Raw genomic sequence first — 26053 nt, forward strand, 5'->3', positions numbered from 1 at the left:
CACGTGACTTGCATCTCCTGGCGGGGTGGTGATATCCCCGTTACTTGTGTACTGGTCTAGTTGCTGTCTTTTTGGCCTCCAAAATTACATCTTTAAATTTTATAAGTATCTAGGAGTTCAGGGAGGAGAGGAACAACTTATTTTAAACCATGGAGCCAGAATACGATGGATATATGGAGGAGGAAGAAGAGTGGGACAGGGAAGGATTACTCGACCCGGCATGGGAAAAGCAGCAGAAAAAGGTCAGTATGATAGCGACTATTTTGTTCAGTATTTCAAAAAAATTATAAATGTTACTCCAACAAATGAGTATCGACCTATTAAATAAAAACGTTATTTTGTTTTTATATTTATTACACATTTGTTACGCGTATGTTCGACGTATTTTAATCGTAAACATCGATGGCAGTCGCCATTGCCGCGAGAGGTTTGATTGCACACCTAATATGGATGAGGCACTCCGAGGGGCGGGGCTTGTACCGTTGGTCTTATTGTAGTAGTAATAGCAGTAGGGTTATTGCTATTTCTTTTTTTTAAAAACATTTTCCCCCAAACTACATCTAAGTATAGATCTATCTGATGTTTTACTATTTTAAAAAGACAACTAACATTGATCTTTAAATATTTTCAAACAAAACCGATCAAAGTGTTGACATAAAAATAGTAAAAATAGGCAACGTAATATTACTAATACAATAGCTCTAGAAATAGATCTAGATTTCTAGATCTAGATCTAGTAAGTTAGCTACAATTAGTACAATACAATGATAGAATCAAGATCCTAGATCTTGAAATCTAGGATCTAAAAACTAAATGTTTGAATGGGTCCCTGCTCTTTTAATTTATACACTAGGTCTGGAGCTAGGATTAGTATTTTGGTTTAGCAAAGAACTTTTTAAAAACTGGTTACAACCCATTCACATGTTGTAGTAATTAGGGCTAAAGCTGTTGGTATTACTATTAGACCTAATACCAACTTTACTAACACATCTGCAGTTTAGGCTATTGCTTTTTTACACCACATAAAATGATAAAGATGTTTTAATTTTAAAACAAAAAGATGTGGCAGGTTAAATAGTTATTCATTATTAATTTTCAAAAGTATTTTACATTCCCATAATTCTTTAATCTCAAAAATAACAATTAGGCCAAGGCATAATAATTATTAGGCATTTATTTCTACTTTCATTTAAATGTTGTTTTTCCCTAAACATTTTATAGATCTACTTACTAGCCAAAAATACAAAACTAAAATTATTCTAATTCTCAGCAACTTGTTTAAAAAATGTGATTTTTAAAAAAAATTCATGGGTAATTAGACCTCACAATAATTATGTTCTTTACCTAGAAACCAGGTTTTTTCAGCTTCAGTTCTAATGTATATTAATTATTTCTAATCATGTTAGTTTAAGAGTCTAGACAACTTGGTTACTCAGTATGTCTGATTAAACCCTAAATAAATATTAAACACACCCAACATTTTCTATATTATGATGTTGCTTGGCTATGATTCACTGCAGCTAACACCATACTATACATATTCTTTCCAACAAATATTGCTTAAATTTATAAGCTGAGTTTCTGTACAGTTTCTGTGCTGGTAATTTATTAACAAGATCAAACACCTTAGAGATGCTAACTTAGCAAAATAGTACTGGCAAACAGCAGTCTAAGATGGGATAATTTTAGTCAGTAGAGAGGTTTTGGTACTCTGCCAGGTATTTTGTCTGAAGGAGATAGTAAAATATTGGCAGCATCTAATGATGTTAGTGTAAAACCCCATACAGACTGAGTGTGCTAAATAATGATAATAGAATTTTTGGACTTTCCAATAATATGTACTTTCTCTATAGCAGCCCCATATTTAAAATACCTAGTCATATTTTTAAAGGGTCATATGTAAAGAATATACTAATGATTAACATTGCTATTTGTGTATCCTACAAAGCAACTATATTAAAAAGAAATAGGCCCATCTTTATTCATTTCTAATTATTTCTTATAAAATTATTTAGCAAGTAGCATTCTTTGAGTTTAAATATTGTGTGCTGGTTTTGCATACTGTAGTAATGTAGCAAACACACATTTACCACTTAAATAACTATTACAAAATATATTCATTCAAAAAAAAAAAGTTGAACAGTAAATAAACTTTATGATTTTCAGTGTAAGAAGGTTCTAAAATCCACTACACTTTTTAATCTCAGGAACTTCAGTGACCAAAATCAACTGAAATGCTTGTGTTAGGAGCAGGTTTCAGTATTGACATTCTAGTCAACTTAGTTAAAATATAACTACAAATGTAACTATAACTTAAAACCTGTTTGTTTATGTAAATAAAAATCAATATTGGGGAATTTAGTTTGGCATTTTCCAATGAGTAATGTGACCCACAGAATGAGTTGTGTACTAGTCATTAGTTTGGGAAAAATCAATTTTCCCTGTGAGTCAAGTCTATTGATCTAGGTTTAACAAAACAATTATATTTGTACATTATTATGCCTATATTTTTACTGCTTAATTTTATAGCATAACTTTCTTATTTGCTTTTTCATCCCTGTCCTTATTGTGTTAATTGTAGCTATTTTCAGACTTGTTGTTAAAGGGCAATCTGTAAAATAGTAGAGTTACTATATTAAATTTAAGTAAAAGCTTTTTTTTTTTTTTGCAACTTAATAGAAATAGAGGAGGAAAACAATAGTGCTGGTGAATAGGCAAACTTAATACTTTTTGCTTGGCCATTACAAAATATTCATGATACTTTAATTGGTGATAATATACTACAACTTGCTATTTTGCAGTTTGCTGTTTTAATTATTTTTATCATGCTGCCTCATTTAAAAACTAGTGGTTAATTACAAATGGCCGGAGCATTGTGTAAATACATTATTTCTTGTGTAACAATGCACTTTGTAGGAGCCTAAAGATGTTATTGTATAAAAATATTTCCTGCTTGAATTAAATCAATGGTATGGTTATCCTAAAACCATCCATCTTCCATTGGTCACTGTTTTTAAGTAATTAACGTCATTTTGTATAAACACTTGCTTTCAGACTTTTACAGCATGGTGCAACTCTCACCTTCGAAAGACTGGTCCACAAAACCAAATAGAAAATATAGAGGAGGATTTTCGAAATGGACTCAAACTTATGTTATTGTTAGAAGTCATCTCTGGAGAGCATTTACCAAAACCAGACAGAGGCAAAATGCGCTTTCATAAAATAGCCAACGTCAATAAGGCTTTGGATTTCATAGCCTCCAAAGGAGTGAAACTAGTTTCAATAGGCGCTGAAGGTAAACACTGTTTATAATAATTATTCCTGTGTTTTTGTTTTTTGAAGGGCTAAGCATGTTTAAATTGCTAATACAGACTTATTTTCATTGTGTTCAGGCAAGCATAACATTAGTTTAATACAACCCAATTTTGTGTGATTCAATTGTCATTGTTTGTCACCTGTGTTACATGTGCTGTTGTCTATATTTAGGTGTGATACCTGTTCTGATAATAAGCATGATGTTAATGTTAAATGGGTCTCTGTTTTAGCCTAACTGATGTAGGCCTAGGCTAATCTAGAAAGACAGTGCATTGTCAGCCTTTCCGTTTTTAGGCAGGTCATCCTGAATCTTTGTCACCTATTTTGTCAGACAGCTGACTGCTAGTGGGTTGATTATAGGATAATGCAATGTTTGGTGATAGTCACTCCTTGTTATCTCAGTAGATTTTATTTTTTTTATAAGTTTATATTGTAATTAAGTCCTCTCCGTTAAATGGGTAAAACTGAATTGCTTGTTAAAATAAACAGTCACTGCTTGATCTGCATTCACTACGTATCCCAATGTTTTCTTCTGTTTCATGACTATCCTGTAACATCTGGTTAACTGCATAAACACATCACCTAAAGGATGGCTAGAGCCTTTAATATTTACACGTTATCGTGTGTGTTTTAGGCAGTTTTAGCTACACATTATGCCCCATAAAAGTGTCGTTCTATTTGGGTCACTTATTTCCGCATTCGTCAAGTCGTCTGGTTAGTTCAGCTTTTATGATACAGTGCTTACGGCAATGGAATTTAATATTGAGTCCTTATCCTGTAGCTAAAACAGGCTACACAGCCTGTTACACACGTTGCAGCTACTAAACTTGAAATCCTTTTAAGGGGCTATGATAACAATTTAAAAATCGTTCTACAAATTTGATACGCTTCATAGAGGGAGTGTCGACGGCGTACTGAGGCGTAAAATAGTTCAACACTACATGCGTTTAAATAATCGTGCCGTTGATTGGTTGTTCTTGATTTCCCGCCTACATTCTGTTAGGTACTTTGCCTTACACTGTGGTGAATGATACTGGAATGTTATTTTTTTAAGTAAATATTGTACTACCTGTGTAGGTAGTTCATTCGGGTCGCTCCTTTTCCCCCCCCTCAGATAATCGTTGGTATTTTTAGACCGCTTATGAAAGCTTGTTTGTGTGGGTGGAGGAGGTGGCTAAATATGTTGACCATAGCTCGTGAACATAGTGACCACATTGTCATCTATTTCAGAAATGTAGTCCAGATAATGTTATGTGTCTCTTAAATTACCGTCTCGTTCCGTCATTACATACAAATCTATGCATTTTATAAGATACCATAATCAGCCCTGTCATTACAACTGGTCGATCTATACTGGTGTGTCAGCGCTACTGAACTGGGTGGCGGTACTAAAGGACATGCTGCGTATTTTAGTTGAATTAGCGGACTTGGTGTGTGTTTTAAGTAATAAAAAAAAGAGCTAAGAGTCAGTGTTAAAGAGTAGCTATTCAAGCACAGAAATAGCATGAAATACGTCGATAAGCCCCTATACAGTCATAATTGAAGCTGTTACTGGGATAGTCATACGATCTGTTCATCAAACTAAAAAGTTAATCAAGTCTTTCACCTACAAACTGTTAGCTGTGCGAAATCGAATCAGCCCAAAATATTCAAACCAACTGTAGTTCTAATGTAAAACAAGCTGATAATTAGTATCAGACCTGCGACGGGGCGGGGAAAAAACATAAAAGAGAGGAATATTTTTATCTTGGGAGGTGGTGCATCTTTTATACTGGTTCTACGTGGGGGGGGGGGGGGCAATCTTTTCACATTTACAGCACATCGCATGTTATTAAGACTTTGAAAATAATAACTAGACGCGTGGGGACAATTCGTTAAAGTACAATTGTTTTTAGTTTGAATCATTGTGTTCTCGTGAATAATGTGTATGATAGGTTTAGATGTGCGAAAGCATCGTGAGATTTATTGGAATTCAGGAGGCAACCAGTGTTTCTTCCAGACTTTATTCTTCGGGGGGGGGGGGGGGGACGACGACGACGACGACACTTGTAAAAATGTATGTTTACTATATAAAATCCATCTCGTTCGGGGGGGGGGGGGGGGGTGGGGTAGACTGGAAGAAACCCTGTTTAAGACTGGTTCTTAACCTGGATTCGGTCGAACCCCAGTGGTTTGGTAAGTCAGCCTCAGTGATACAGCGGAAGTGACTACACACACCCGACTCATCGGATTTTGTCAGTGCGGACGATATAGATATTAATAAAGCGGGAGTAATCTCCCCTTAACTTTTTCGGAAAATTCTTATATAACACTACGGGGGATGGCACCTCGGGTTATAGACACGATTTTTAATCAATTTTTAAGTACTTAAACTTTTAATAATACACAGGGTTCGTGCGGAGTCTGGAAAAAGTTTGTTAATTAGAAAATTGAATTTCAGACTTTAAAAAGTCTGAAAAATCGCTAGTTTTTTGGCTGGATTTTTTAAAAGTGGAATCCAGTTTTAGAAACACAAATTCTCCACGAAGTCCATATTTTCCAACTTAAAAATTGCTATTTTTAAGTGAATTATTCCGATTTCTATCTTTCTCTCTCTCTCTCTCTCCCTCCCCCGCGATTTCGCGCGGGTTTACACTTGTGACGTTTTTCGCTGGTTCGCAGAAAAATTACGGATGCTCAGTTGCTACTAGTAATTTGGAGGGGAAGGGGGAGGGAAGAGATTTTCGTGGCCGTGTGAATGTGTTCGAGTATTTAAAAATTGTCTCGATATTACCCGCTATTTTTCATTGTTTGAGTTTGCATGCAGGCAGTCATAACCAAAATTTATGGGGGAGGTGTTTGAGTGGTAGTTTAGATATTCTTTATCCGTCTGTAAGGGGGTCATCCATTTGTGACGACCAAAAAAATTGGGATTTTAATCCCCCTTCGCCCCCTGTCCACGCGCTTACACTTGCGTTGGATGTGATAATAAGTATTAGCATTTATAGGATTAATGAGTCGCAAGGCCTTCTGGGTTCATACCTATATTTTTGAGGTACTATTTAATGTAGGAGTCGTCCATAAATGACGTCACCCTCCGGAAATTCTTGAGGAGGGTTTTAGAAAGTGCGACGACACGCTCTGGCAATAATGTTAGGGTAGATAAAAATACTGTGTTTTGTTTACACGCTGTGATGGTTTTTAAAACACAAGCACAGTTGTCTTAATTTTACTTTGTACACGTTTTTTACAAGTTTTATGTTTGTTTTAGAATGTAAGCACTTCGATGTTAAGTGTAACTTGTGGACGTCCGCATGAGTCAATCCCCCCCCCCCCACATGTGGACCTCATAAATGGATGACCACTTTAAAAAATAATCCACCTTTTTTAAAACTGTTTTTTGCAATCTTTGCAAAATTATGCTGACGATTAAAGATAGACTACCCCGCCCCTACTTGTAACTATGGTCACTTGTGTGAACTCACCGTGACCCCAAGTACGTAGTTTGTACTGCTGGGTAAGGAGGGTGGGGGGGGTATAAGTCACATCACTGTTCATGCTATGACGTATTAAACAAGCATACTGAAGTCTAGACCACTATGACCTCATAGTGACCCCTTCACCGTGTCGGGGGGGGGGGGGGATGCCGGAATTTTTTTCTATATTTGGATCAGAGGACATTTACTTACATAGGTCAAATTATTGTGGCCGCGACAACCCCCGATACAATACTGTAGTGTCTTTCGGCGATGTTTGGTTTTTCTTCTATAGTTGGCATCTGTAGCAAGGTTTGAGGCTTGATATAAATAGCTGTGTCCATTAGAAAGTGGGTCCCCACACACAATTCCTCTTCTTATGATCTAAATGGCGTGGGGTAGATTGTAAGGTGTACATTTATCATTGATCTGGAACGTGTTTTATATTTTTGGCGAAGCGCTGCATTAATAGGGTGATCTGGGCCTAACCTGCAAGGAAAATGTCACGTGAATTTAGATCTAGGCCGATTTTCTCTCCTCGACCTATTGTATCGTACATTAAATATGTTGCAACATTATTGCTGTGTAAAGGGAAACATCAATATGATTTGACGGCCTAATAAGGAATATAAAGTGGAGTATCTATTTTTGACTTGAGCTTTTCAAAGGATTGTGCGGTCAGCAATATCCCCAATTTTCCCCAATTAATGGATCTACCACTGACAGGCTGGCAACGTTTGGGGTCAGCTGTTTGGAGTTTCACCACGCCGTACAATAAGGACGACCCGTGGTAACACTCCTTTTTGTGAATTGTAATTTAAATCGATCAATATTCGCAATGTTGAGCGAGCTCAGCATATATATTAAGGAAAAAATGGATGTTTAAAAAACAGTTTGTTTTGAAGGGAGTAAAGGGGAAGGCTGATGTGTGACGTCATTTTAGGGGTGGGGTCTGGCTTTAGTGACGATGTGGAGTGGGGAGATAAATATAGTTATAGCGTCTGTGGCGCAGCCCTAAGCTTATTTACGGAATCCCTGAAATTAAAATATTTAGCAGTTGTTTTTTTTTTTTTTTTTAAATTAAAAGTTGGCCACTGCATCGTCCCGCACTTATTACTTTACGTCGTTTATGGGAGGCTTATTCATATTCGTTCCCTACAATGATGATTAAAATCTTTTACTCGTTTATGAGACATTTAAGACCTGACAATGTAGTTGTTGCGTGTTTAATGTGTAACCGAGCCACGTTTGTTTTGTAGACAAACTGAATAAGGCTGCGTTTTTCCCTTAAAAGCTTAATGCGATGGTAGTTAACCAATGGAAGATCGAGTTTTTGGAGTATTCAGGTTGAAGTAAAGATGAAGCTTTGATGTACTTAAAGTCAAGCTAGATTTGAAAGTAGACTGTGTTGTCCCGTCAAGTACGGTGTTGTGTGTTGTTGTGTGAACTAGAGCGAGGTTTACTGTCGCAGGTTTCTTGTGTATACCACTTCCTTATATGGTCATTGAAATGTACACGTTAGTCACGAGTGAGGCTGGCTGGATGACAATTAATAAAAGTAGAATTAGCGTTGTAGTGTCAATGTTACACACGGGATATATAGCAACTGAGATCGCTAATTGTTCTGCAGTACTTCTTACGTAGTTTGTCAAAAGCATTACAATATGTTAATCTTGATTTATATTTAGCACTACATCATACAATTACATTTAGTATCGCAAACCCGCTTCTAAATACAGTTCAAAACTGTCCGACCCGAAACATGTAAAAACCGTTTTCTTGTAATTTGCTAATAACAATAGTTTCAGCTAACAGAATAGTTGTAAAACTGCCGAAACAGCAATGTTTTCTGCAGCAAGGTAGAAAGGTCGATAAAACAATTCAGGTAGGGGGAGGGGAACGTGTTCAACACAGGTAGATTTATCATTAGCCTCCAGCTTTTCTGATGTCGTATGAAGTTTTACGTTTTTGATCGCACTTTCTCTGCGCCCCCCCCCCCCCCCCCCCATCTCCTTTTTACAATTAAACGTGTAGCTCTACTGGTAGTTAAAAGTTTGTGTAAGCTGCTTCTTCTATCGTATGTTACATGCTATTATCATAGCTCTGTTTGCTTTACTTACACGCACATTTCCACTTGTAGTGCAGGCTCTTTTGTTTTATTGCTCATAAAACTGGTGTCAATGTAGCATTATCAACGTACCCCGTGTTAATGACTTCAAAATGCTGTACAAGCTACCCCGTGACCTTGGTCACAGTTGGTCCACTAAAAGCTTGGTGGTTTGTTTTATTTTCCTCCCCCCCATCTTTCCTCCCATCATCAAGTGTTATCATTCTTTGAATCAGTTAAGCACATTCTATTTTCACTCAGACACACACGCAGCTTGAGCTGCGTGTAAGCTCCTGTATACTCGTATATGTGGTGTGTACATGTTTGCCAAGAGATTACTTTGCACGTGCCTGTTGCTGTGTGCAAAAACGACCTTGCATGCACACATTCTTTGACCTGAGCCACGTACAGGGAAAGCAACATCTTGCTCTTAATAGCACCATCTCCCTGCCATTCTGTATTAATACCAAGGGGATATAATTTAAACGACAGATTATGATCAAAGCTTTTAATACTTTTATGGCATGTTTAGCTCATCTCATGCTTGAACATTTTTATTTTTGCATGGATGGTTTCTCTAGTCTTTTTAATTTCCAAATTTCCTAGGCTGGCGGTAGCCTACCTACCAATTCTTGCTCCTGTAACCCCCCCCCCCTATTAATAATTTTTAAGTTTAAGTGATTCATCTTGTCACTATTGGGTAGTAGTCTAAATATGGTGAAACAGGGCCACCTAATCATTGGGGGGGGGGGGGGGGTTTAAGATGATAGGAAAACAAGCTAGTTTTCAGATGAAAATGGTATGGTAGAAGAGGGTGGAAATTAAAAGGTTGGTTTTTTTATTGAGGGGGTGTCCTGACCTATTTTTTAAAAACTATTTTGGACTGTTATTATATTTTGTTATGCATCAATTTATTATTTAGTAGTATCCTATAGCAAAAAAATAACACCACCTAACTAGAGAAACTTGTCTTGTTTATAGTTTTCTTTTTATCTGTCCTGTGATTAAAGTCACCAACCTAAATATAATTAAAATAAATATTATGTTATTTAATTGCTAAGTGTAACAAACTTAAATGGTCCCTGTTTCATTCAGAAATTGTGGATGGAAATGTAAAGATGACATTGGGTATGATCTGGACCATCATCCTCCGTTTTGCTATTCAAGACATCACAGTAGAAGGTGAAATGATTTATTATTTTCAATCTTTTTTGTTTGATGTAAGTTCTTTTCCAAATAAAATTGAAAAATTTTGCATCTTTTAAGTCGGATCAGGAATAGTTTAGTAGCATCACTATTGTTGTTTATGTTAAATTATAACATTAATTGAAGAAGAGTATTGGTCTCAGTGTTCTAGCAATTAATATTCTTTAAAAGACATGTAACAACGTACTTTATTGATCCAATTTTTAGACTTATTTTTTGTTGTTGACAGAATTAACAGCCAAAGAAGGTCTTTTGTTGTGGTGCCAAAGAAAAACAGCTCCTTACAAAAATGTTAATGTACAGAACTTTCACCTCAGGTATATAATTCTCCCCATCCATGGTTATTCTTTGCTTTGTAGAAAAGGATTGTTTCAGTTTTATATTAGTGTAGAATATGTACATGATTGAATAAAATAAAGGTTTATTATCAAACACTAGTATACTTTCCCCCATTTGATTAAAAAACTTCTTTATAGCATATATTTGTTATTGAATAAGCCAATAGCTATAGGTATGTTAGAAAGGTAAAGGGTATAGAAAAGCTATGAGAGCAAGCAGGGAACCTTTGGAAAGGTTAGTGTAACAGATGCAATCTGAAGCACCCAACACCTATTGGCACCTAATGTGTCAAACCCTGAGTTAAGCTGGGGGGAAAAGTATGTACATGTTCTCCTACATGGTTTTCATCAACACAGTTCCTTAAGCTCCAGGTAGACAGAAGAAATTGTGGTTTTATTTTAGAAACAAGTTAGATCTAATTACACAACTAAAAGAAAATGGAAGTTACTTGAAGGGTGAATAGAAAAAAAAGGTGCTATTTTGTGTAGGTGGGAAAGGTTGCAGGAAGGTAAAGAGATAACCCTGTTAAAATAAGTTTTTTGGTTCAAAAAGAAAGAAAAAATTTCCCAAGTCAGAATGTGGGTTTGTTATGTCCTTCTCAATTTCAAATGACATTCAATGATGTGGCTACAAACTATCTTATTAAGTTATTTTGGGGGTGAATAATTAACTTATGGAATTAAAAACTAATGAAACTTCATTAAATGATATTGACTACGCAGAGGCAATTTTTTTTAAACAACACTTGTCAAATTAAAAAAGGATCGGAAAACAAATGAAAAGAAACAAATTTTTAACAATAATAAATGCTGAAGAATCTAAAAGCATGTTAAGAAAAAAATGGTTTAATATGTGTAAATCTTGACTATATAATAATCAATATTGTCATTCTAAACATTTATAAAATTGGTTTTGCTGTAACTTCTATAGGTCATTTCATATTTGGTGTTAAGTATATGATGCTTTTTTTTTTTTGAAAGAGTAGCATGAGATAATATAGTCTGTTAAATAGGGGGGGGGGAGCTGAAATGCTGCTTAGTTTAATATTTTGTAGAAATAATTAAACATCTTTCTTTATGGTTTATGAAATCAATACCTCAGTAACTTTAAAAAAAAAATCAAAATATATAACAAACTGCTATTTAACAGGTTATCCATCCATATTTGTTGTTACTTAGGTGATATATTAACCCAGATCATAATCTATAAACATTTCAGCTGGAAAGATGGGTTAGCCTTCTGTGCACTGATCCATCGCCACCGCCCTGACCTCCTAGACTACTACAAACTCTCTAGGGTAAACAGATAGGCACCACTCAGTGCTCCCTAGTCTGCTTGCCTTGTTTTCACTATTTTTCTTTAATCACCAGTGCTAGAAATAACATACTTTTTATTAGGTGCTTGCAGTTTTTTATTTTTAAAAAAAAAAATTACAATACTGTACCCAATAGATTTTGAAAAACTAAAGCTTTGTAAAGACTTAATTTAAAGATTGAAGAGCATGAATGCATGTTTTTTTTTTTTATTAAAACACAATTGAAAGAATACTAATATTGAAAATTAATATACATTTTTAAAACCCTTAAAAAAGTCCATTGGACAATTAAGAAAGTTAAAGTAACTTTTTGATTTACAGTCAGATGATTTTAAAAAAACAATTATTTTGGGCACTTAACTTATCAGATTTGGATTCAGAAAAACGTCAGTGCAGTTGACAGTTGGGCAAACTTCTTGAATAATAATCATGCTGTTAGGAGGGAAAAATGTTTTTTGTAGATAAATATGTCCATTAGGTTTAAAATTTTATGTAAAGATTTTTGTAATGTTCATTTCCTTAATAAAAAAATATAATACAATAGATACATGCTAGCTAAAGTTGAATTGCTCTATTTTCTGTTTTCAATTAAAATATAATGAAACATGCTGCAAAAACAAACTCATGTTTTACCACATTTTCTTTTCTTGAGTATACAGCTGACTCTTTTGGGTATTCACAAATACCTAACCTTACTCAGGATTCTTCTCTTTGCAGAGAATTCTATCAGTGTTTACTTGGCTAAAAATTGCAACAATTGAGTTATGTAGGTCTTCTCTGAAAAAATGAGTACAGCAAATGACTTTACTTCCAAAGTTTTTCAAATTTACTATTAAGTTGTTTAAAACGACTGGATATTTTCAGTTCTTAAATCATTTAGTACTTTTTGGCTGTTAATTGCATGAAATTTTTTTATTGCATGCTGATGACAGATAACTTTTTAAAAGCAATACTTTGATTCACAGTTTCAAGAAGCTTTCAGTACGCATTGCCATGGATGAATTTTTTTTTGTTTCTCTTTTTTGAAATAATTTTTTTTTTTAACATGGTTATACTTTTCTCTTGCATGGTGTGTGCTTGTCTTCTGCAGTTTTAAAGATGGTCTCGCTTTCTGTGCACTCATACACAGGCATCGGCCTGACCTTCTTGAGTACAATAATCTTTCAAAGGTAAAAAAAAATAATAAGTAAAAGAAATATTCAGAGATGTTAAGGATTGAGCAATATTTACATTGAGCCATATTTACTTTAAAGTTGCTTGTGATGCAGCCAGATTAAAAAAAAATAATATACATTGTAGTATTTGCTTGTAGTCTGTGTTTAGGACTAATTTGTTTTGTTAATTGTACTCTTTTTGCTTTGGTGTATATGGATCTAGTGTAAAACGCTACTATTGATTACAATTCATAGCCATGTAGTTCTTTTTTAGAATCACATACTACTTAAATTTTTAAAATAAGAAAAACAGCATGGTCTTATTGTAGATAAGTCTGCCAAAAATGTATCCTTATTCTGTAATACCCACAGGAAAACCCATTGGAAAACCTGAACACTGCTTTTGATATTGCAGAGAAGCATCTGGACATTCCCAGAATGTTAGATCCTGAAGGTTTGTCAACAGATTCTACTGTACTTTTTTTATTCACATTTTTTGTTACATAGGTTTTCGATGATGGTTTGTATGTATTATTACTACAAAATATCTGTGAATTGTTGCTCCAAAATAGGCCTATGTTAATTTTAACACTTTATTGTTCAGATATGGTTAATTCAGCCAAACCAGATGAGAGGTCTGTTATGGCGTATGTTTCTTCCTACTACCATGCTTTCTCTGGTGCTCAGCAGGTATGTCTTTTGTGCGATTATTAAATCTCAAAATATCAACTTAATATTGTGTAACTTTAGTGGCAATGATTTTTAAATTTAAATGTTAAAATTATCCAAATTGTAAATCAGGTATCAAGTTCAAAGGATTGAGTGAAATAATTATTGCATTTTAATAAATAGCATTGAAGAACTAATTATAAAAAAAAACCTTTTTAAAGAAACAGAATTTATTGATTGGCTATTCTGACAACCTGAGAGTATTAGAGGCTTATATTCTTTTCAAAAATGTAATGGACCCTTTGAAAACCTGTTTTATTTGCAATATTTAAATAATAAACTTGTCAGCGTAATGATATATTTTATGTTTAAAGTGATTGCCCTTTTGGTGTTTTGTGTTGTTTTTTTTTTTTTTTGTGTATTCCCATGTACCAGCACCTGTTGTAAAAATATCACTTATTTGAATTTAAGGCTGAGACAGCAGCAAACAGAATTTGCAAAGTTTTGAAAGTTAATCAAGAAAATGAAAGACTTATGGAAGAATATGAGAGACTAGCCAGTGATGTAAGTGTTTAATTACATTGAGCTTAAACTTCAACAAAACTCATTTAAATAATTTCCATTATAATTAATTTTTAAAATTTAACTGTTTTATATAAGTAAGATTAGACATTAACTAAAATATTTTTAAACACCTAGCTGTTGGAGTGGATTCGCCGCACCAGGCCCTGGTTAGAAAATCGCACTACTGATAATACTTTGCCAGGCACACAGCGAAGGCTTGAAGAGTTTCGTGACTATAGGCGTAAACAGAAACCACCAAAATTGGAAGACAAAGCCAAGCTTGAAAATAGTTTTAATACACTTCAAACTAGACTTAGGCTTTCCAACAGACCAGCATATCTCCCAACTGAAGGAAAGATGGTTTCGGTAAATATTTTCAAAAACTTTTATTCAATGTTTATATTATACTATAGTTAATTTTATATAACTATTATGTTGTCTTGTTGCTAGGATATTGCTAATGCATGGAAAGGATTAGAGACTGCAGAAAAAGGCTTTGAAGAATGGCTTCTTTCAGAATTACAAAGGTTTGTACCCTGCTCAAAACAAATTATTACTTTAATCATTTTAACTTAATAAATAAATAGTAGCTAGCAAAGTCATGGTTTAAGGGAAGATAAACTTCATATTTTATTTTTAATTGATGAAAGGGATTTATTTAAAAGCGTTGCTTTGTTTTAGATTAGAGCGTTTAGACCATCTTGCTCAGAAGTTCCGTCACAAGTGTGAGATTCATGAGGAGTGGGCTGCTGGTAAAGAAGATATGCTGAAATCTGGAGACTTCAAGAGATGTAGATTAAATGAGCTCAAAGTATGTTTAAAAAATTTTTCCCAACATTGGCAACAGTTTAGATAGTTAAGACTCAATACTTACTGTAATGTAACTGTGCTATAATAATTTTGTCTATTAAAACTGTCAGGCTATGAAAAAGAAACATGAAGCTTTTGAAAGTGATCTTGCTGCTCATCAAGATAGAGTGGAACAAATTGCAGCTATTGCACAAGAATTAAAGTAAGATACTTTTTTAAATCTTGTTTTAGAGTTATAGTATAACTACATACTTAATTTTAAAAATTCATACATATGGTAAGGATTGCAAATAACTATTATCAAAAAGCATTAGCTTATATTATGATGGGATTAGAACAATGTTATAAACTGTACTTGAGCATCATGTGCTTAAAGAGCATAAAATTTAAATATTTCTTTGGGTTTTTCCAGTTCATTGGATTATCATGACGTTGCCACAGTTAATGCAAGATGCCAGGTAAGTGTATGTTTAATATCTATAATTATATAGGGGATGGTGTAGTCAAAGGGCTTACTACTCTAATTACGATCTTGAGCTCGAGTCTGTAGGATGTCCCTGAGTCCACCCATTTCTGACTCGCGTGAGGAAAACAAAGGTGGCAGGGTATAGTGCTGACCACACTATTACATTGTATGCCAAGCTCATTGAAAAAGATGAACTCCACTTCATCTGCTCATGTCTTGGGCATGAACAGGAAAAAATCTTTTTTTTTAACAGTTTTGGGCATTTGTATCAACTTTCTCAAAAATAGGCTGTCCCATTTTTGTACATTTAGTCATTAACACAGGTGATAATTTTTATCTTAGCGTATATGTGACCAATGGGATGTTCTTGGCCAACTGACAACAAAGAGAAGGGATGCCCTAGAAGAGGCTGAAAGGATCTTAGAAAGAATCGACCAGTTGCATTTGGAGTTTGCCAAAAGAGCAGCTGTAAGACATTAATTCCAATATAATTAATTTTGCTTTAAATAAGGCCAACTGTCTAATATATTAAGAAAAATGTGATGATTACACATTCTAAATATAGTATTATTCCATAGCCATTTAACAACTGGATGGATGGAGCCAAGGAGGATCTTTTGGATATGTTTATTGTTCATACAACAGAGGAGGTGCAAGTAAGTGATTTTTTTCATACCTTGCTTTGCCTCTTTTAGCTCTGTAACTTGAATATATTTTTGAACTCATTTTGAAAAACCCTTGCAGGGCTTAGTTGATGCTCATGAACAGTTCAAAGCTACTTTAGGTGAGGCGGATAAAGAATTTGCAACCATTGTTGGGCTAGTGCAGGAGGTCCAGAGGTTGGGTCAACAGTTTGGAATTACTCCACCAGACAACCCTTACACTACTCTTCATGCACAGGTGGGACACATTTATCACTTGTATTTGTTGTTTTCACATTTTCCACTGACTTAAATTTTTAGGTTTTATAAAATATCTCTCTTTCTTAAACTTTGTTTTTGACTGAAAAACAACCATACCAAAGTTAACAAATTATGTCCTTTAGCACTAGAGCATTTGACATTTAAAATGTGTCAGTTTATCATAACCCAATAATTTTGTTTAATAAATATATCAATTTATATAAAATGTAATAACGAAAAATTTGGCATCCAGATACTGTCAGTACTGTTCAAAACTATTTCTAAGTTTACATTTTTAATAGAAGCTTCTTTTTAATAATTTTAGTTAAAGGGAGAGAGAAAATTGCTATGTTTATACTATCGCAGTTGTAACTAGAATTATTCAAACATTTTATAAAAATTACATGTATGTGTCATGTCGAGAAGTATGCACTATGATTGGTTAGAATTAATTTGGAAGCATGGTATTACTTGTTTTAAAGTAAAGTGCTGGGTTTTTAAAATTCAACTCACTAAGTAGTACTAGTTGTCTAGTTTGTCTTGTGTGAAAAATATCCCATTTATAAATTTCTTTAACTGCATCATAACAAGCAACTAACAGTTTTACTTAAGTTTGCAGCATAAGATTTAGTGTTATTTATGCTTGAAGGTATAAATACTTAGATATCTCTAGGCTTGCATTGTTCTTGGTTTGAAAAGTAAATTGTAACAACATAGCATGAAACAGCTTCATGTGTTCATTATAAATTATTGCTGCCTTATAATAACCATTTCAACTGTTAAATTTCTTCACACATTATTATTACTGCAGGTTTTTACTTTTAATTACTTAAAACTCCCTAATTTGCTTCATAAGTTTATTTTGAGCTGTTCTATTTTTAATCAATTCTATTTTATCTTACATTTATTTTGATGTTTGGATTGAACTTGGGATTAGGAGGTTAGTACTAGTCAATAATAATGTACTTGTGCTTCATGAAATCTTCAACACTTCATTTTTACTCATGCAATCTGTATCTCAATGTGTATACAGTGAAACCCTATATTCTGAAAACCTAAACTTAACTGATAATGTTTCCCTTTTAAACATTTTAAAGCCTAGAAAGGAATTACTAAAAATAGTTTTAGCACAAATCTATCTAGTTTTGAATCAATTTAATATATCTTTATATTTATTATTAGTAATTGATATTCATCAATCCAAATAAAGTAATCAACAAAAAAATGGCAACTAAACACACAAAAAAATGTTTTAATTGATAGGCTTAAAAATACAGTTAAATTTTCAAAATGTGGAAAGTTATTTAAGTCATTCTCAAGTGAATACAGATTTAGATATTATCTAAGCTTAGGCTTTATAAATTTGCAAGTGATCAATTACTACCTTTGTATTCAGATTTTTAAAAAGTGATTTTAGTCCTTCTTACTCTCCCCTCTAATTGCATGAAGTTTTGTTGTTCAGTTAATACTTCTGAAAACACACAGCATGTTTTAAAACAATCCTGCATTTTATTTACTAGATTATTCACTAGAGGGGTTTCACTGTATCATTATCTAAATGTGATTGATCAAAAACATCTACTAATAAAATGTGTTGTCTCTTGTATGTTAGTTCTAGTGGTGCTTCATAAAAATTATTTCAGATCACAACTCTGCTATAAAATGATAAATGTGACTTCATTTGATCTTGTAAGTTGACTTAACCATTTGAAGAGAGACAATGTTGTAAATACAAATAAGCAGAAACTGTTTAATAGTAGGCATTAAAATTATTTTGCAAGTCTAGTGTTTTGTTTGAAGACATTTGTGAAGCACTAATTCATCTGTTGTAAACTTTTAAATTGTTTTAACAAATCTGCTTTATTTTTTCACATTTGTGTATGTAGTAAACATTGTAAATGTCTTAAAATATCAAATAATCAAGAACTTTGTTGAAAACTTATATAATTGCTGACCTTAATTTTACTTAAAAATTGATGTGTAAGAACACTATTCTGCTAATGGTTGTTTGGAATCCAATCCAAAATGGGACAGCGTAAACTTTATGACAATTTAGTAACTTTTATTGCTGACATTTTGTTAACAATATGCCATAACTGTTAACTGCTTGCTGGATACTATTATATAAGTAACATAGGTATCAATGTTTCTTTAAAACTGAAATTAAAAACAATCTTGAAAAAAATTTAAGCTATTAGTGCACCAATCTTTAATTTTTATTCCATTGTTTAAAACTATGTAACACAATTATTTTATGCTGAATTTAAGATGTTACAACCAAAACGTAGTTGTTAACTGTGTCTAGCCATAATGTCTCTCTAAGCAACCAACTTTACAATGGTTTTCAATTACAGATTTTAGAGTTTAAATTTCAGTCACATTTAAAAATATAGCCATGTTATTATCCTGATTTTTTTCCTGGCCTATTGAAATAATTTTTACCTTAATCTCAATTTATAATATGACTTGTTTGCATGTTAATTTTTAATATAGATTTTACAAAGCATAGTTAAATGTTTGTTATTGCATTTTTATCAAACTAACTCTACAACTTGTCTCTTGATTTTTTAAATACCTGAATATGCACTTAAAATGTTCTGTTTCTACATTGATAAGGGGGAAGTAGCACCCTGACTACAGAAAAGACAAAAAAAGTAGCCCAAAATACATACACATTTTTTACCATAGTAATTCTGATGAAACAGCAAAATAACAGCATTTAAACCAGGGTGTATGTATGGTGTAAAAAAATTTTTTAAATCATTTGGCCGAAAACTTATACTTGTTTAGTTTTACACATATGGTTCATACAAACCCGTTTTTCTGAAAACTAGTAAAAAGCTGGCTAACATTATCTATAACTCGAGCTAAAAGAGTAGCATTGCGATGAAATTTGAAATCTGACCCAACTCTGAGACATTATGTTTAAAAATGTTAAAATTAAATTGTATTAGATAGCTACGGCTATGGTTCTAGCCATAGTAAATCATATTGAGCAACTTGATGCAAAATTTCAAATAGCTAAGATAAGTTTTAAAAACAATTTTTAATAACATTTTGCTTTATACATTTGCCTACAATAATATGCTGTATTATAGCCATAGAATCATAATTACCACTTTAAAAATGTGATGTGTGTGTCTCATAGTTTTGTGTATGTGAAGTTTTCTGTTTCTTTCTGTTTATATGGATGATACTGGGTTACTGCCCCCCATATCTTGATGCATGGTTTTCTGTCCATTATGTTTCTTTCACTTTCAATCCAACTGTGTTTGGTTTATATATCCAGAATAGTAGACAAAGTTTCAAATTATCTATTTTGAAAAGACTTCATTATTTATTGTAGCTTTCATTTCCAAAGATATCTGTTTTACTTAGCTCTCCCACTTTCTATAATTAACAAGATTTTAATTTTATAAACTCAGGATATTACCAACAAATGGGGTGAAGTGAAACAATTGGTCCCCCATCGTGACTCAACTCTGCAGCAAGAAATGATGAGACAACAGAATAATGAACGTCTACGTAGACAGTTTGCTGCCAAGGCTAATGTTGTTGGTCAGTGGATTGAAAATCAGCTAGATGCTGTGGCCTCCATTGGTGTGACAGGACGCTCATCATTAGAGGAACAGCTAAAGAAATTACAACAATTTGACAAAGCTGTTGTTGCCTACAAGCCCAACATAGATGAACTAGAGAGATACAATCAGGTTGGTCTTTTCTTTGCTTTGATAAGTATAACTGAGTGTATTAAAAAAAAAAATCCAGAGTAAGTTTATATTGCAAAAATTTGAAGGAAACAATATAATTAAGAGACAGATGTAATTTAGAGACAAAAATTCTTTTACTTTCATTCAAGCATTTGAGCTAGTTATAGACTAATTATTTCCCCACTTCCACCTGTATTTTTGGACAGAACCACACAAAAAATTCTTGGGCAATGGTAACAACATAGATTAGAACTTGAAACAGCTTTAAAATTTCCTCTACATAGTGTGATTTTATTTTTATATTTTTAGCCTCATTATTAAAGTGAAAAAGCCTCAATTAGCACGTCATTATGTCATATGTAGAAACTAACTTTCCTATCATTTTAATTTTTAAAAATATGAGCGTTTCCCCCCTTAAAACTTTTTTGGATCTTGTTACATTAAGCCAAAAATTTTGTTGGATCTTGTTACATTAAGCCAACAACAGGGCATACAGCCTTTTGGCTAGGTGTAGGCAATTTGCAAAGCTTTACATTTGATTGACAAATTCATGGACATTTGATTGATTGACAAATTCATGGACATTTGATTGATTGACAAATTCATGGACATTTGATTGATTGACAAATTCATGGACATTTGATTGATTGACAAATTCATGGACATTTGATTGATTGACAAATTCATGGACATTTGATTGACAAATTCATGGATAATCATAGTGAACTGGTTGAAAAACAAGGTTTTGGCCAGTCAGAAAATCTCACGCAGACCTGAGTATCATATATATTTATACAAACACAGGATGCATGTAGGTGTGTGTAGATTTAGAAATGAGTAACCATTGCAGGCATAGCTGGAATAGTTGAATGCTCCATTGATTTAATTAATATGGCCCCTCACGAGGCTTTAAAAATTGCACCCTTGCCTTCCGAAGAAGGTGATGCGTTTTTATTTTATCTATGGTGTTAGCAGTCTTGCTCTCACTAAACGTTCATTGAGCAAGCTCTCACCCCAAGACAAAGACGGTTAATTTAATTAGAATTGTGTAGTCCTATATATTTACTTGAATGCTACTTTATTATGGTTTTTCGGTTACGTCATTTTTTGTCAAAGTTAATATTTTTAAAATTGGATTGGCACGAAAATAATGTTGAATTTAAAGCCAACTGTAAGCAATCTTTTTTTATGTATTCTTCAAAAAGTAAAATTTGTCTTTGCTTGAAAAAAACACTCGTTATAAGCAAAAATTGGCTTTTGAACATATTGTTGCAAAATTATCCCCCCTTAAATATAACTAGGGAGTAGGCCTAATTTATTTTTAAAGGATTTCCTTTAACTAGACTGGGTAGCACCAATATTTGAATATACTTCAACTAAATATAATTCATTCCTGCAATTAATTTTTTTTTCAGGAAGTCCAAGAAGCTATGATATTTGAGAATCGTTACACACAGTATACAATGGAGGTAAGAAAGCATCTGTACATTTGCAGTGTTTCATTTGTAGAGTTAGTGATTTAATTTTGAAATTTACATTAAAATGATGCATCCGTTTAAATTTTCACTAAAATACTAACTGAAGGACAGATATTGAGTTGGTGTTGTTATAATTTATTCACTGTTTTTTTTTTGTTGTTTTTTTTTTATTATTATAGACTTTACGAGTTGGTTGGGAACAGTTACTGACTGCTATTGCCAGAAACATAAATGAAGTAGAAAATCAGGTTTGTACTGTGTAGACATTTGTATTTAATGTTGCAGGTCCTCTGTATTTTATATTGTTTGGTTAATTCTAAATGTTGTTCTTCAAACACAAGAAAATGGAAGTTTACTTATCTGTCATGGCTAATTTTATCTAGATATTGACAAGAGACTCAAAAGGCATTAGTGAAGCTCAGATGAATGAATTTAGAATGTCCTTCAATCACTTTGACAAAAACCGAACGAAAAGACTGGAACCCAAGGAATTCAAAGCTTGCCTTATTAGCTTGGGCTACAAAATCAGAGATGACAAGCAGGTAAATATTTCTGGGATTTACTCTCTCACATCTATTTTAAAGCAAACATCACAGTAGTTGACATAGAAGTAGAAGATAGTATTTTAAAGATTCTTCATCTGTTGTGTTTTCTTTTAAAGGGCGAAGCAGATTTTCAGAGGATTATGTCTATTGTTGACCCCAACCGTTCTAACTATGTTACCTTTGATGCATTTTTGGACTTCATGACACGTGAGACTGCTGATACAGATACTGCAGAGCAAGTCATGCAGTCATTTAAGATTCTTGCAGGAGACAAGGTTGGTTTGCTTGCTGAGATAAACTTTTGTCAAATCCATTTTTATCAGTATTATAATTATATGTGTACATTTAGAAAGTTTTTCAGATTACTTATTGTCTAAAAACTAACTTCATTGTGGGATATTTAAAAAAAAAAATTGTTAATTAGTTTGAGAATCATCTGCCATCATCTTAATTCATTTAAACTTTATTTTGTATTTACATGAATTCATATTAATTTTAGCCAAAAATTATCTATTGTAATTTACCTTTAAAAAAACAATTTCAGCCATACATCACAGCACAGATTCTTAGACAAGAATTACCACCAGATCAAGCTGAGTACTGTATTCAAAGAATGGCACCATACACAGGACGTGATGCTGTTCCTGGCGCCTTAGACTACATGTCATTTTCAACTGCACTCTATGGGGAGAGTGATCTCTAAAAGAGGAAATGAATCAATGCTAGTTTCACCATTGGGGAATTGTTTTCTTGAACCCCTGCCCCTCACTAGATCATTCTCCTTTATATGCAGCATCCTGAGGTGTGCAAGTTTAGTCGGGCTCATATACATACAGAATTTATTTTTACACATAAATAACACTAAATATTATATTATTATAATATTAATACAAGAAGTATGGTATTTCATTTAAGCTTTGATAAGAATTGCTTTTACATGAAACCATGAGGACTTGGTGATTTACCTTATAACAACTTTAGTTTGAGAGCTTTTAGTTGAGTGCATGCCATTGTTGCACTATGGCATCAGTGGGGCAAGCTGCTCAAATAGCATGAATTTAGCCATATCTGGTACATTGATTGGTAGAAGGCAATTTTTCCACTGCTCATGATCAAATTATTCTATATTGAAATTTTTCCGTTAACTAATCACAACTGATCAGGAAAAACTAAGGTAACTACATGACTATTTGGTTGTGACCAGTGTGTCTTATTGGGTACTAACAACTTTTGGAAGTCATTCAGAGTCTTTGTGTACAATCAGTGCCTTTATGCTATGCTGCAGTTAAAATATCTTGCCCATTGGAAACAAGAATTGAATCACCACATTCTTGAGTTTTAAAACATTCTCTGTACCCTCGTGAAAGAAAAGAGCTGTGCATGTCTCCACAATTCATCTTTGTTGGTTCGTAGGTCTAGGTGTGGCCATGTATTCCCAGTTTGGTTTGAACTACTGATTTTTTCTTTTAATTTAAATCAATTTTTTTTAAGTTCCACTGGTGTGACCATATTTTATTTTTATGTAGTAAATGTTCATAGAATACAAAGTGAATATATTGATGACATAAATATTTATTAAATTAACAAATTAGACAATTATTTTTCCTATGCATAAAGGCCTTAGGTTGTCTACTCCATTTGTTTGTACATTCAGTTTTCCACTAATATCTTTAGTCTTTTTATTTCCTGAGCTTTGAAATCAAATTCGGAACTCTTCTCTCACACATGGATCAGGACAATGTATATAACCAGGTTCATATCTACTCATTTGTTGCATGTATATTCTCTAGCAGCAAATGATAAAACCTTCTGCAGTAACCAAATGAAGGGAGCTTGCCCTAAGCACTGCCATTTCTTACTGTCCCAGTTTCACATGCCATCTAATGTTGAAACAAGTCAACCACCACCTTAATGGCTTACTTAGAGCAGGTTCACTGTTAACGAGCATTTCTTGTTATTTTTTTTTACAATGTATTTGGACTTACTGTGAAAAGCTAATTTTATTGTATTATTTGAACTTAAGAACCAAACATATTGTAAGGATTTTTTTTTTTTTTTTGAGATCTAATTAGAAACAAGTAAATAAAGAATCATTTGACATTGTGATCATTTTTTTACTGCTTGTCTGATTTTGATGTATTTAAACATTGCTTGCATGCTAGATGATTGAACATTAGAGACATGATTGTGATCAGCTTTTCTCAATCACTGGGAGACGCTGCAGTTATTCCATTCATCTCATTTGACTTGATGGGAATTTAGGCCTGTCTTTAGAGAAGGTTACGCTTACAGGAAACACTAGCTGTAGTTTCCACTATGCAAAAATCAAGATGTGCACCAGTAAACTGCTGAAAAAGTTGTTGAATGTAGGCCTGCTGCTATAAGGACCCTGACAGGCCATTGTTTATTTTTTTAACTGTTATTGCATTCTTGTACCGTACTGCTTTTATTTTGCTTTCACGCCATGTAGAATATTTACAGATTAAAAAAATCTAGTTAATAAATTCCTAGCTAAAGACGAGTACTATAGAATTATAATGCAATGTTTAGCGGTTGACACAGTTCTGTATCAGTTGTGGATGGATGGGTACACTATACTTTTATTTATTACTATGTAGCTCACATTGTACTCATTGTTTCATTTTCTTTTTTTTTAAAGCTTACATTGTATTCATTGGCTCTGCTTTGTTCTTGTATAAATAATTTTAATTGCCAGAATGGATATTCTACATTTAGAATAACACTTGTACAATTTATAAGTTACATATTGTTTTGCCTTGATATCAAATTGTTTACTGTGGTTTCTATCGGGGTTTCTCAACAGCTGGTTTTAGGGGTAAATCTGGCTCTATAATTCAGTATCTGTTTTAGCATAATTATGCAGACAGGCTGTCTAAAGGGTACTCGAGTACCATGTGTAGAGGTTGGGCTGGATGGAATGGTTGAGAACCGTTGATGGCATCACTGTAGTGTACATTTAAAAAGAATTTTTAATTATTCAATTTTCTATTTGTGTTGTGGGGGGTGCTAAGAAAAGAATATGACTGTAGGCTAGAATTTGTTAATGTTCGTGGTTGAGTCAATATGTTGCCTCTGTAGTTCTGTGGGGTCTCTGCATGTATGTCATTTTATTTCTTGTCCAATTTTTTAAAAACTGATTTCAATTGGCCGTACCCCTCATTGCGCCGTACTTGAGGCGTGGCAAATAGCGGCTTAAAGCAGGGGCTGTTGTTTTATTTGTATGGCAGTGCTCTAGTTACTGCTGGTGTATGCAGTCCAGTTTGGTTTTTATTTCTGTTATTTCTTCATAAACGATGAATAATTTTAGTCAAGCAGGGATGGCCACCCCAAACCAACTCTGTCCTCCAAATAGTAACCAACATAAATAAAGTATTGAATACCCATTTTTTTTATTGTCTGCCTGTGTTGTTTGTCATTCCCTAGAAAGCTGAAATAAACTTGTATTTAAACATGGAAGTCACGGCTTGCTTCAATAGATCGTGGTCGTCATATGATTCGTATTGACCAATCGCAGATAACTCAAGGGACCGGCGTGATGTACATAGTTTACCCAAACACACTACACTGTAGAGCTACTCATATTTCAATTATTCGTGATGTATGGAGGATAAAGATGCAAGTTAACCCTCTCCAGGGGGGGGGAGGTGCGGACTGCACCGGGTGACACCAAGGCAAAAAATAGCAAAATATATAGAGAAAAATGATAATTCCACTTTAATTAGGTGATTAGTTCGAGTGTTAAATAGTGTTTTAAGAGGTGCAAATTGAACGTTTGTCCCCTGGAAGGGTCGCTACACCTCTGGAGGGCGACACCCGACCTTGCTACGCCACTGACCCTCACATTCCCTTTTGACTTGTCGCATGTAGGCTACGGCTTACTGTGTGTTTAAAAAAAGTAAAGTTCCCTTTTTGAACTTGGAGTGATTTTGGTAAAGAGAGGCTATGTCACAAAATTTAAGGCGCATTGTACACGTTATCTAATGTGGTCCTTTATAAA

General features: G+C 33.6%; 1 protein-coding gene and 1 non-coding gene across 3 annotated transcripts; one reads left to right on the forward strand and one right to left on the reverse strand.

Moving 5' to 3' along the window:
• Window positions 1-6: 6 nt before the first annotated feature.
• Window positions 7-25439, forward strand: LOC131944516 (alpha-actinin). 2 transcript variants are annotated; one of them, XM_059305191.1, is made up of 22 exons: window positions 7-242; window positions 3055-3295; window positions 9973-10059; window positions 10313-10400; window positions 11641-11719; window positions 13264-13345; window positions 13496-13581; window positions 14032-14124; window positions 14260-14490; window positions 14575-14651; window positions 14806-14935; window positions 15045-15136; window positions 15347-15392; window positions 15743-15868; window positions 15979-16056; window positions 16145-16300; window positions 19728-20012; window positions 21428-21481; window positions 21670-21738; window positions 21874-22032; window positions 22152-22310; window positions 22580-25439. In XM_059305191.1, the coding sequence occupies exons 1-22, from the start codon at window positions 150-152 to the stop codon at window positions 22736-22738; spliced, it is 2670 nt and encodes an 889-aa protein (XP_059161174.1). In that variant the 5' UTR covers window positions 7-149; the 3' UTR covers window positions 22739-25439. The 2 variants fall into 2 exon arrangements, with proteins under 2 accessions (XP_059161174.1, XP_059161175.1); XM_059305192.1 differs by lacking the exon at window positions 11641-11719 and adding an exon at window positions 12828-12906.
• LOC131944524 (U4atac minor spliceosomal RNA) lies at window positions 20918-21042 on the reverse strand. The gene has a single exon (XR_009387038.1). It is a non-coding gene; the product is annotated as a U4atac minor spliceosomal RNA (small nuclear RNA).
• Window positions 25440-26053: the final 614 nt, after the last annotated feature.

Source organism: Physella acuta, unplaced genomic scaffold, assembly GCF_028476545.2.
Source record: "Physella acuta isolate Inbredline_101_S28 unplaced genomic scaffold, ASM2847654v3 ptg000494l, whole genome shotgun sequence".
NCBI lineage: Eukaryota > Metazoa > Mollusca > Gastropoda > Physidae > Physella > Physella acuta.